Source organism: Buteo buteo, chromosome 23 (genome assembly GCF_964188355.1).
Source record: "Buteo buteo chromosome 23, bButBut1.hap1.1, whole genome shotgun sequence".
Taxonomy (NCBI): Eukaryota; Metazoa; Chordata; class Aves; order Accipitriformes; family Accipitridae; genus Buteo; species Buteo buteo.
Window position 1 is genome coordinate 13,450,489 of NC_134193.1, and position 13,313 is coordinate 13,463,801.

Here is a 13,313-nt window from a genome sequence, read left to right on the forward strand (position 1 = left end):
TTAAATGTCCCAAATAAGCCCAATGGGGAAACCAACAGACTCAGCAGTGAAACCTAGGGCCACCTGTACCACTGTACATACAGTGAATGTACTTTAGCATGGCCACAGATGTGTTTGACCAATGTCTAACTGGTCTTTCATACATAATTTGCCTGAACTCCAAAATTCTTCATTCTTCTTCATCAGAACTTAAGCTGCAGAAGTTGTTTTCCTTAGTTACTGAAAAAAAATGTGATGGCTGGTTTGATTTCCTTGTTGCTCATGGGATCTTCAGGCTGTATAGGAAGTGGCCCTGGCAAAATCCAGGGGACCTTATAGCTTCACCAGCAGCTGTGCCTATCCTCCAACTAGTTTCACAAGTGAAACCTCAAAAGGTATCAGAGTGGTTTACCTTCATCACAATAAGGTCAGGAAAATCTCTTTGCAAAAGAGTTAATCTTTTTTTCTTGTTTCCTTCTGACAGGCCAGCCCCAGAGGGTGGGATCAAAGAGTCCAGTTCTTGGGGAACCCAACGCACCCAGGACATGTTTTATGAAACCAGGACACCAGCTTTTGAACGAGGCCACTCAGAAGAAATCCCTATTGAACGGGTGAGCAAACAGGGTCAAGATGTGAAGACAGGGTGAGATGCAGTAGATGTTAGAAATGCAGTAGATTTTTAGAAATTTTAGAAAAATGTTTAGAAAAAAACAGGTGAAGACAGGGTGAAATGCAGTAAACTATATCTGTCCCTTGAGACGAGCGTTGTTCTCCCTGTTACAACCCCAAGTTTGCTTGAACATTATGGAGAAAAACCAGATCTGGTAGCTTCTACAGGCTGATAGCTGTACATGTGGACACTCTCTTCATGGAATTATGTGTCTGCTGCGATAGGTTACTTAAGGTTCTCTCTTCCTAGTTGTCCCATTGTCCCAATCCTATTGTCATCAGTGTACAAACTCAGATGAGGGGTTTCACAGGTCACAGCTGGGGCTCATTGCCGAGGCTGGTGGAAGAGCTTGGCCCACTGTTGTCCTTGTTGAAGACAGCATTGTAGATAGAGTAACATGGGCACTCCACAGCTCTTAATTTACTCTCTTTCCCATACTAGCATTTCTTCACATTAAATCAAACTTAGCAGAAGCCTGCTCAGATGATGGCTTCAAAGCTGATGTTCACGTTCTTGCTACTGAAACCATTTCTCTTTTTGATCAGGTGGTAGAAATGAGGGAAATCAGCCCTACACTTGCCAACGGAGAGCACCAACCAGGCCTGGAGAGCCAGGGGCGGGCAGCTTCCATGCCGCGCCTGGCCGCCGAAACTCAGGTGAGCGAGGGAGACTTTACTGGCAGTGGGAGACTGAGAGTGGGTCAAGAATTCAGTGTCATCTCTCTGCTTACCATGTTGTTGGAAGTTGCTTGGGATATTTGTTTTAAAAGATGTTTGCTGAACCTGGAGACAGGTAACCAACCTTTGTGCTTGGATGGTGGGTATTCATGTGCAGACACAGCACTGTCCCCAGTTTTATTCATCCCTGGTTGCAGCAAAAAGCAACCCAGAGAAATCCCTCTGTCTGGGTAGCTAACTGATGACTACCTACGCAAGAGTGTCTGTTCTGATTAACTGGGGACAATGCTGTTTGCCAGCCTGTATTCCTGGAAGGCATATGTTTCCCATTGACAGTTGCATGCCATCTATCCAGACAGACAGCCAAGGCACGCTCCTGTGCCATAGCCTTAAAGAAAGATGGAGAAGTGCTGTGATTCTCTTCGATTAATATACTAGGTACAGAGAAAAAGCAGGGAGCCTGTGCCTGGAAGGCTGCATTGAGACACTAAGCATCCTCCCTGGTTTTTTCCCTCTTCCCACACTATTTAGCATATACTGTATTGTGACTTTGGTCAGTAAAATGTTGAGGATTTGCCTTCTTTTACTTCTTGTAAAGAAATCTTGTCACTAGAGTTGACTTTTACAGCAACTTGTGGACACTATTAGTGTGTAGGATGTCATGGTCTTCACAGATCATTTTGGGGCATTTCACATGTTCATTGCTAGCTTGTTGTCCTGGATGTTCTCCGGCCACCATCCTGCCTCCTGTGTGTCAGAATGTCTTACCACTCATAGTCATAGATCTCATTCAAAGGGCCTGATTCATACAGTCAGGAGCGAGCGGCCCATGGCTATGGGCTGCTTCCATTGCCCTCCACGGGAAGCAGAACATGAAAGATACACTGCACCCTGAAACTAAAAGCCTGTGTATTGCATACACAGCAATAGCTCCAACAGATATAATCTTTTTGCTAACGTGCTCAGGCTGGCACAAGCTATACTTCATCGGCTAGCAAATTTCCCAGCTGACTTCAGAAACTGCAGTCTTTATATGAGAGCTGAGATTCTCTGTGTTATCAGGAACACTACTCAACATGCTTAATAAAAGAAACAGACCCCAAAGCAAACCCATACTCCCTCCCTTCCCCCTTCCCAGAACAAAGTTGTCCTTTATTCTAGACCACAGGTAGTATCTTTCCTTCCAAGGCAATGCAGTTGGCAGCAGCAATGCCAGCAGCACGAGCCTTTCTTTGGGGAACTCCTCTCCCTTGCAGTCAGATATTTGCAGAAAGTGTCTCTTGCAGAAGCATGGTACGTGTTCCCCAGGAGACAGCTGTCCCACGTGAAAGCTGTCTAATCTCGTTATGAATCAGGCCCATAATATCTGAGCAGATCTAACCCCATTTAATGATACAATGTTTTGGTGGTTGTAGCTTTAGCTGAATAACTGATGTACTTTCTGTGTGTGTCTTCCCCCTCCATGCCCTCCACCCTCCCTCTCACGTGCTGCTTCTGCTCCCCCTAAACTTTGAGTTCTTTTTAACTCTTATTTGCAATGCTTTCTGTTTCTGGGTGTCTCCCTTTCTGTTTGCCTGTCATTCCTCTGTCTTTTTATGTTCCACTTTAAAAAAAAAAAAAAAAATCTTCCTATGCTTTCAATCTCGCCTCCTCCCTCCCTCTTTGCTGTCCTCCTCCCCCATCACCTCCCCTCCCTTGTCGTCATCGTGTCTGCTGCACATCTGCCGTGATGTCTGACAATGGCTGTACTGTGGGGCTGCTTCAAATAATGTCTCTCATCTTGTCCGAATTGTTTGCAGAGGAGCAAAGCACGGTCACCTGGGAGTTACCTAGCAGTATGTAGTTTGCACTAAGTTGTATCCTATTAAATTCATGTTAAGAAATAATTAACCTTCCTTAACCCTTTACTTTTTTCCCTTCTCATTTGGAGTCCAATGTTGCACCGACGCAGCTGCTATCTCCTTCCACTTTGCTGCAGTTCCCTCGATCCACAATTGCACGCTGCACGCTGTAATAGCAGGGATTTTTTGTTTGTTTGTTTTGCTTATTTATTTGTTTTTGTATGCCTTGTTGCACAGGAATTTAGGAAGTGAAAACAATCGCTTTGGTAATGAAGAAGCAATTAGTAACTCTCAGAAGGGTTATGGTATAGTCTCCCGAGGCTTGTGGGGAGTCTGTGCATGCCCCGTTAACGTAACGAGAGCATTGTCAGGATTTATGGAAAGCGTATTCATTGCTTTGCCACTTCCCATTAGTGTCAGCAGGGACTTCTGTCCGTGGAATAAGCACAGAATCAGGTCCAAAGTCCAAAGAGAAATGTTCATTTCTTATCAATTGGGCTGTTTTTTTGTTGGGAAATTTCTGTTGTCTTCTTCCTGGCAGCTCCTATATGGATTTTAGAAATCTGGATAGGTGTTTTTAGTGGGAAGTATTTTCACTTTTCGCTTTTTTGCCCATCAGACCATCCAGTTTACAGATCTCTCTGCCTTCCTCCATCTTCAGGCTCAACAGTAAGCAAGGAGGACAAACACAAGGCTCTTCAGTATAATTTCTTGCCCACACAGCAGGGGCCACAAGAGGAGACAAACACAGCACAACATTGTCCTGCTAACTGCACTGGTGCAGACCCCGAGGATGCACCGATGCCGCAGGCTGTGCTGTGCTCCCCCACCCCAGCAGTGTCTTCCTCGTGCCTCTGACAAACCTTCCAGCTCTAGTGCTCCACTTTGCCCTCCAGTAGGAAGCATCAAAATTTGGTTAACTGCCTAGCAAAAGAGAGAGCACCAAACAAAAATTCAACAGAGGCTACACCTTTGCACACAAGATAATCCACCTGCAACAGCCCGCTGGGAGGGAGAGTGGTTCTTTCCACTCAAAATAACGAGCAGAGCTGTGAAACAACTGGCTTTGCATTGTGTAAATATCACGGGGCAGCAGAGATCTGAATTTCAGGATAAGCAAACAAAATAGCATAGACAGTAAAAATAATACAGGGTTCTTTGGAAAGGTTACAGTGAACAAAGTAAATGTTCTGTGAGAACTGTCATTGGAGGCACATATTGGATTGTGAACTCAAACAAGAGTAAGAGCTGGGGGACCGGAGGACACCCTGAGCTCCTTCCCCATCAGGCTGGACCACTGTGCTCCAAGGTCTTTCCTCTGCCATGCAGCTTTGATGCAGTGGTAGAGACCCGGGGAAGCCTCCAGAGGATGGATGAAGCCCTGTCTCCACCACTGAGCCAGCTGGAGGCCAGCAGAGTGACAGAGAGGGACACATGGGAATTGTTCTCATTTTCTGAGCTTTATACCTGGTGATTGGGCAGTAGAGAAGGGAAGGGCTGTGAGAATAGCTGTGCTGCAGTCCGCTTGCCTTGGTTTCTGCAGACCATCTTTGTCAGGTTTTGAACCTAAGGGGAAGGGAGCAGAGTCTGGAGCTGCCGCTGGCACTGGGACAGGGTCTAGCAATGCCCGTGGGAGGCTGTGTTACTGCGCTCAGTGTCCAGATGTCTGGCCACAAATGATCTGAGCAAACCCAAGTAGTCATTTCTGGAGATGTCCTGGTAGAATTGCAGGACATACATGCTTGTCCAAGCCACAAGGGCTTCAAGGAGTGATGGTGGAACAAGAGAGTTTTAAATGTTTGATGGGAGCCATCTTCAGTTGCAGAGAGATAGAAGTAGTTTCTCAGTGGCTTGGCCTGTACCTTGCCCACTTCTGATTTTTCTCCCTCTTCATGTGATGCCCAGCAATGCTTTCATGCTTTCCTCTTAGGAGTTGCTTTGGGATGACCACATGCCCTGAAGCAGCTTTGGGTGAAACTAGTCTTGGAGAAGTATCTTTGTGAGATGCTTGGCTACTGTGCTGCCCTATGCCCCTGCTATTCTACTGTTGACTCCTGTGATGCTGTGTTTGGTGTGAAGTGCTGCGTATCGCTCTGCGCCCATGGTACCTGTGGATTGGCACTCTGCTAAAAGTAAAGACCATTTCAGCAAATGGAGATCACATTTGCTCCTCAAATTTAGCACACAATCTACCATTCCACAAGTCCTTCTGCCCATTCCAGTTATATCCAATTAACCATTTTTCTCCTTCCCCTCCTTGCCCCTTTCTCTTACTGTATAACGCTCCCCATGCTGGGAACCAAGCAGCTGAGCATGGTGCAGCGCCTGCCCTCACCCTGCTCCATGTCCCTCCATCTGCCTTGCAGCCCATCCCGGACACGAGCCCCATGAAGCGCTCCGTCTCCACGCTGACCCCGCAGCGCCCTCACGCCATGCACCTCTACGAGTACTCCTTGGAGCGCATGCCGCCGGAGCAAGGGCATCACCACCATCACCACCGCTGCCACCGGCGGAAAGAGAAGAAGCAGAAGTCCTTGGACAGGTCCCCCCATCAGCTGGCCGATGGAGAAGCTGGTAAGTGCTTCGCAAACAAGGATTTGTCCCTTGTCCTCCTCCCTTCAGGATGTTGAGCAGTCATCTGATGTGATTTGGGGTCCCATCTGCATGGAAGGACCTCTTTGCTCCATACTTGGGAGTTCCCCCTGTGTTGGTGACCCCCAACCAACGCCCTTCTTTCAGTGGCCCAGTCTGGCGAGTCTTCTTCCAAGGACAAGAAGGAACGCGGCCGGTCCCAAGAGAGGAAGCAGCACTCTTCCTCCTCCTCTGAAAAGCAGCGCTTCTACTCCTGCGACCGCTACGGCAGCCGGGACCGTTCTCAGCCCAAGTCTGCCGATCAGAGCAGGCCCACCTCACCCAACGGAGGGCCAGAGCAAGGTCCACACAGACAGGTGAGGAGATGCAGGGGGGGAAAAAGCCCTAAGGTCTTCCAGGGATGTACACACCTTTTCCATGTTTTGCTTAAAATAAAGGAGAGAGAATGGGGAAGGAAGGCCAGGCAGTAGGAGATAAATCTATTGAGGTCCTGCTTGGTGCTTCACATCCAAAACAGGGATGGAAATGTCACTTGATGGCTCTTTAGTAGCCACCTACAGAGTGAGTGACTCAAGGCATCTCACAGAGACCCCACTGCCAAGAATACCCTTGCTTGTGGTTTTAGCAGAGCAGCCTAGGAGACCTGAGAACTGGCAGCTCTTGATGCTGGTGGAGACAGTGTATCTGAGTCAAGGCAGGCTGGTACTGTGGCGTGGGACCTGGGCAGCTGAGCTGAACCGTTCCCCTACCAGCTGTGTTAATCCAGCACCTACTGCTGCCCCGTGCACAAACATTTGGTGGTTGCCAAAGAAATCCTCGCCATCGCAGTACAAGCCAGTGTAAAACCGTATAGGGACTCCAGACAGCCAGAGCTGTGGTTTCAGCAGGGTTTGCTCATATTGACAGGATTTTCCAACTGCTGTTGCATGGGCTTCAGAGCTGTCCTGTATTATGGAACAGGTTAATCTTCTGAAAAATCGAGTAAAAAGTTCTTTTTCCATAGTGTCAAATCAATCTTCAAATCTGCTCTCTAGCAGGGAGGAGATATCATGTTGAGGGAGAGGAGGAATGTAGGAGAAGGCAGGACCTGGCTGGAAGGGGAGAGAGCTCAGCCCTGGGCCAGCATGAACCCTGCAAACATCTCCAAGTAATGCACAGCCACTGTGCCGAGAGGGAGGCTCTGGCCACTCTCCAAAATCTCCCTAAATTTGCAGCCTGCTGGTGGTGTGTGACCGGCCGGGTGTCTCAGGAGGGACTGAGCGAGGCTGCCAGCTGTGAGCCCCTGCAGCAGCCTCAGCTCGTGGGGAGCGGGAGGAAATCCTGTGTTCAGCATGAGTTAGAACCGGGGGGAAGGATTTAAATGAAGAGGCTTTGAAGTGTCCCAGTAGCTGCAAAATGAAGGAGCTTTTTGTCTCCTTACCCTGTCCTGTGCCTTTCTCTCTCCCCGCATGGTCCTTAGCAGCGTCCAGGCTGCAGCATCAGAGGCTGTGTGCTGCAGTGAGCGCTCAGGGGCTGCTGCCCTCCAGCTCTGGAGACACCCAGGGCATGGGACATGCTTTGCACAGTCATTCTCAGCTGGGAGGGGATGTGACATCGGTGTAAGGTCTGATGCACCCAGGACTGTGTGTGGCCATAGCAAGAGGGAGCTGCAGCCTAACAGGTCTTTTCTGCTTCCAGTTGCTGCAGTCCCTGACTGGCCTTCACCTGATTTTTCAGATGAGTTTTTCTTTCCACTTCTTAATTTCTCCCTCTGGTTTGAGAGGGAGGAAGATGGCACTGATTTTTAGCATGATGCCTCTCCTTTTTTGCAGGCTCAGTTTACCAGAACTTTAAATATCACATATGTTTTAATTAAAAACCTGAAACCTTCCCATAGTTCATAGACATTCAGCGTTAGAGCATCGGCTGCCTTTTATAAACCTGTTCCCCCAGTTCCAGTGAAGTCCGTATTGTCCCCCATGTCCCATAGGGGTTTAGTAAGGCAGGGAGGAGAAAGCCTGTTGTTTTGGTGTCCATGTATTTTATCCACTCACATGTTACCTACTTTGAGTGGAGCTGCTAATACATCACCTGGTTGTTCTGGGAAAAAAACGGAAAAAAAAATAGCCAAGCTAACATGACACTTCTGTCCCAATGAGCTGAAGACCCCTTGTCTCAATAAGGTGTCTGCAAGAAGCTCTGTCAGTCCATTTCCTGTGTTATTTTGGCTCGATAACAAGGTGCTTGTTGACTCTCAAGCATTTTCTTTGTCAGTCTGTCCCTCTCCTTGGGAGCTTTTCCCAGGAGCCCTGGCCCAGCATGTTTCACCAAGTCCCTGGAGGCCTCTGCATACACCAGAAAGAGAAGCTGGCTTAGGCTTCACTCTGCCAACAAGGTGGCTTCGTTCCAGCTAGGGCCAAGCCAAAAATCAGGACAGCTTTGGTTCAAAGAGAAGTTCTTTGGAGTTTTTCTTAATGCAAAAAAAGGAGACAAAAAAACCAAGCCATGAACATTTCATTTTGGGTCAACTCACAATGCTTTCTTTGACTCACACAGAAATGCTACACATCGTCTGTGAATTATTTCACTGTTTCCTTTTCAATGCAGGTGAATTGTTAAGTATAAATCCCATTTCATGATGAATCTGGGAAAACCATTTTTTTAAATGAGAGGAAACTGCTTGGAATTTCGAAATGTTTCAGCAGGAAGGAGCTGCTTGGACATTTTGGAAAAAAGACCTCACCATTTTTTTACAATCAAGCTCATTTCCCAAATTGGTCCTGCATAAAAGCAGTTTGAAAATCTCACCAAAAAAAAACATTTTTAGACAGCTCAATACTTACCAAAACAATTTAGTTCTGCTTTCTTAAGTATTGTAATTTTGAGGTGCTCAGCCTCAGGCCGTTGGAAAAAGCTGAGCATCTTTCCCTGGATGTTGGAATGTTGTAGGTCACTGGGTGGTGGTCACCATCTCCCCCGTCACCACGGGGAGGCACCTCGGCCCGGGGGGCAGGTACCTGGGATGGAAATATGTGTCTGTAGCAGAGCATAAGGCTGAAATGTGGGGAGGCCAGAGAAGAGAGAGGGTGAAAATGAAAGACGAGAAAGGCAAAGACTCTGTTTCCAGGCTGTGAAAGGTGTGAGTCATTGGCCCAGCAGCATGAGCAGCAAATGCCATATCAGTCCCCAATGCCTGCGGAGAGCAGGGCTGCAGTGAGCAGCACCCACGTGGCTCCGCACCCCCAGATAACGCGGGTATTACCTCTTCTTCTGATAGACATGGCACAACTCATGCCAACAGCGGCTAAAATAGCCTCGACATCCAGCTGCGGGGCTGTTAGCCTCCAGCACTGCTGGGCTTGCCCTGAAAACTGTGCTGGAAACCCAAGCAGAGCAAGACAAGCATTGATTGATAGCCCAACAAGCAACAACCTGATGTTTTTATAGGAAGGAAAAGCTGCTCTTTAAAAATTAAAGGTCTGGTCTCAAAATGTTAGGTCACGAAAGGCCGAGGGATTTTTAAAACGTGCTCGCAGGGCTATTCATGTACTGCCTTGGGAGAATGTAAACAGAAATACCAAAACAAGGGCCCGATCCTCTCACTCATGGCATTTTTTTTTTAACTTACTGTAGCTTAGTTCACTCCCACATGTCGCTATTAGTAACCCAGGAAGCTCCCAGACTCTTCTATCACTCAAAAATCAGATGTGTAACATTAAAGAGGAGAAGGTGAACACATTTTTGTTTAAGGAACTTGTTAGTTAAAGCCTGTCCAAAAAGCTTTTTGTTGTTTTTTCAGAAAGTAGCTATTTAATCAAAATGCATTTCATTCCCAAAACTACAAAAAAATAGTCTGCCCCCAAATCCTCCTCCTACATAATCCAATTTTGACCACAGAAGTGATTCCCAACATCAACATTCACAACCGTCAGGTGAAGTTCTGCAAAAATCTGCCTGAAAGCAGAGTGCTGTTTTGCAAAATTTTATTTGCAAAAAAACCCAACCCATAGGTTTTTGAGCTCCTCCCGCCTAGTTCAGGTAAGGCGCATGTCAAGCCTGTGTATGATGTGGATGCCTTCCCTCCGGACAGTGTCCCCTTCTGTTGGAGCCGTCTGCCAGTTTGCGTCCTACCGATGCTCTGATCGTTTCTGTTCTTATTTACTGCTCGCAGAACTTTAGTTCTCCAGCTCTTTACATCTCGTGTTGAATTATTTCTCGAGAACCTCCTCCCCCTAACTGTGCTTGTCTAAACTCTCTCTTTTTTGCTTTTCTTTCCTCTTGTGACTTGTCTCTCCCTTCTGTTGCTTCTCCTTCTGTTTTATACCTGCCTGCCTTTGTGTTTGTCTGGTGTTTCCCTTTTTTATTTTTTGATTTGCTTTGTTCCAATTTTTATGTAGGGTAGTGGTTCAGTTAATGGGAGCCCCTTGCTGTCGACATCTGGTGCTAGTACCCCATGCCGGGGTCGGAGGCAGCTCCCACAGACTCCACTGACCCCACGTCCCAGCATCACTTACAAGACCGCTAACTCCTCGCCCGTGCACTTCACCAGTTTCCAAACCGGACTGCCCACTTTCTCCCCGGGACGCCTGAGCCGCGGCTTGTCCGAGCACAACGCGCTGCTGCGCGGGGACCAGCAGCCGCCCCCCCCGGCGGTGGCCCGCATCGGCTCCGACCCCTACCTGGGCCACCGCGATGACGCCGACAGCCCCTACCGCGCGGTGCCAGAGGACACGCTCACCTTCGAGGAGGCGGTGGCCACCAACTCGGGACGGTCCTCAAGGACTTCTTACGTCTCCTCCTTGACCTCCCAGTCTCACCAAATCCGCAGGGTGCCCAACGGCTACCACTACACGCTGGGTCTCAACACGGGCCCCGGGACTGGCACCAGAGGACGTAGTTACTACCACGAAGCCGATGAGGATGACTGGTGCTAGCGGCATGGCAAAACCCTTCAAGGTGTGCGTGTTTAAAATCGATGAGTTTTATCATCTGGAAGGCTGCGCGCTCCAATGCGCGCGGTGCCTGGGGCCAGAGGGGGCCCGTGGGGCAGCCTCCGCCGCGAGAACTGCTCTGCTCCCAGGTCCGGAGACACTCCTGCAGCCTCTCTCCTCTCTTTTTCTTTATTTTTTTCTTTTTCTTTTTTTTTTTTTTCCACTAGACAAATCGAGGAAGAAGGCTCCCTCCTTAGGGGGAAGGCAGCGGGGGGAGCACATCTCTCTCTCCCCTCTCCCACCTCCCTACTGCCTTGTCTAGTTCAAAGACATGCTCCAGATGCCAAATCCGTGACACCCGCGAGAAGCCGAGAGAAGAGCGGTCCTCACCTTTGACGGCGGAAAAAGCGGACTGTCGATCCTTTTCAAGATTGGCGCAGTTCTTGTTGGGCTATTTCTTAATTTATTATTATTTTTTTTTTCCCTGGTCAGGGTGGGAGTCGGGGGTTGCAAACAGACACACATGAACAAAGATCTCATCCGTGTTTTATCTCATTCACCGCTAAGAAGGAAGAGATCTACCCAAGAAACTGGGAGTGGAGAAACACAGACCAGAACAAAGGACAGTCCATTAGGACTTGATGTTCAGCCACAGCAATCCTTTTCAGCGGAGCCAGTGACACCCCCCAAGCTGACCGAGCGCTCCGGCAGCCGGGACTCTGCTCTGACACCGCTGCCGTGTGGATCTCTTTTATTTTACTCACCACGTCGGGTCCTTCACACTGACACATGATAAAGCCACAAGAGAGCTACTTTGTAAGGACTGTTTCCTTGCTGCTGAGACTTTTCCTTCCGTCCCTCTCTCCTGTCGACCGCAACACGCCCTCACTGTTTTGTCTTGTTTACAATATAAGCTTGATTTAGCAAAAAACAACTAAAAAAATAAATCCAGAAAAAAAAAGAGGAAAAAGCATAGGGGTGAGAAGAAGAAATGTTATTGGTTTTATATCAAGCTATTAGATAGAACTTTAACTTTTCATTGTGTGCATTTTTGTAAATTGTACAGTAAAAAAAAAAAAAGAAAAAAATACTCTTTATGTAGAGAATTAGTCCAATTGTCATTCCAGGTCCCACCGTTTCTACCGAATGCTCCAGTTGTTCACTACTAAGTGCCTAACCTTTGAAATCTTTCACAGCGACGATGCAACCTCTTGCTTCGATGCATCAGACCTTGGGCGAGCATGGGGAGGGGCAGGAGGGGAGGGAGGGCAGAGCCGGGAGGAGCCGCTCGTCTCGAAGGTTCCGTGGTGCACCCAACGCCCCGCGTCGCATTACTGGACAGTGTATTTGAGTACCAGGTTGGAAGCTTACAGTGGGGAAGGCAAACATGCTTTTGGGTTGGTTTGGGGTTTTTTGGCCTTTTTTTTTTCTTCTTTTTTTTTTTTTTTTAATATATACTTTTATTGTTGGGAGGGGAGTGATTGCAGCAAACAAAACTGGCCTTTTCTCTTTGACTAGTGTTTAGGTCCTGCGGGAGAGATGCAGGTGGAAAAGTACAGCATCTGCAGAGATGCTCTTGCAGGAGAAGCAGCGTCTTTCACACTGCATGTCAAGTCACAGTCGAGCTGCGAGAGCTCTGGCTATGTTCCACGGTGCATAATTTGTGTTGAGGGCAGTTGGAGAGAGTCTTGGTTTTATTGCCTGTTAAGAGAAGGTTAAAAAAAATAATAAGCAAAACCTCTAACTCTGATTCTCAGGGATGAGATTTCTGTGTTCTTGTAATGACTCTTGCATTGGACATTTTCTTTCTTTTGTGCATGTGTGGATTTCTGCACTTTGAGCCTGAGAAAGAGGCAACCACGATGTGCTGGTGGGGAGGGAGCACTGAAAGAAAAGCCTGGGCAGGACCTTGTGTCTGTGGTCTGACGAACCGTCGTAGGGCTAATTTGGGGCACAGGGCGGCCAGAGGACACGTAGTACGTTGACAAAAGGTTAGAGGAGGAAGGGTGGGAGGTGCCAGATGAGCGCATCGCTAAAAATGCTGATAGGAAAGAACAGAGGGTTGGACAGATGAATTTTTTCAGAGGATCTACCAAGCCCCAGAACTGTGAAACTTCTCCAGGTCGCTTAGGACAGGTAGAGATCCTGCTGGACCCTGGTGATTCGTTTTGTCGCTGGGGTGGTTGGAGGGTATTGGATGCTGCCAAAACTCTCAGGAGGTCTCGTGTGCTTTCAGCAAAAGTAATTCAGCCTCAGGCAGGGAGCAGTCTGCTGTAGGGTGGCTCTTCACATCTCCTGTAGCTCTTCTGTTGAGGAAATTCAACCTGTTTTTGTTTCCTTCTCTGTTTTTTTTTGTCCTGTTACTAAATAATAATCTTTGGCCAATCTCATCCCTGGATTCTGCTAAAGGATAACTCCTGTCTAGAACTCTGTCTCTGCATTTATGTGCACTTCGAATAAAAGAAGTGCGGTAGCTGGAGGTCCGCCATGAGTAACAGCTGTAATTTGCAAACGGAGGGCTATGCAACAAGATGACACGTTCAGAAACACATCCAAACCACCAACAGTCAGAAAGACCTTCATCCGTTCTGTAGCTTTATCTGCTGGATTTTCCTGTTTCGGGCTTCAGCATGATTGTGACCAA

The 13,313-nt window shown here is 47.9% G+C and overlaps 1 protein-coding gene across 1 annotated transcript in view; it reads left to right on the plus strand.

The window, feature by feature from the left end:
• The window catches only part of CACNA1B (calcium voltage-gated channel subunit alpha1 B), a 310,121-nt gene extending 297,721 nt beyond the window's left edge, over positions 1-12,400 (plus strand). Inside the window, 5 exon segments of the mRNA XM_075054744.1 lie at positions 464-622; positions 1,209-1,305; positions 5,534-5,797; positions 5,924-6,115; positions 10,136-12,400. Of these exon segments, the coding sequence (XP_074910845.1) occupies positions 464-622; positions 1,209-1,305; positions 5,534-5,797; positions 5,924-6,115; positions 10,136-10,672 (1,249 nt within the window). The 3' untranslated portion in view covers positions 10,673-12,400.
• The last annotated feature ends 913 nt before the right edge of the window (positions 12,401-13,313 follow it).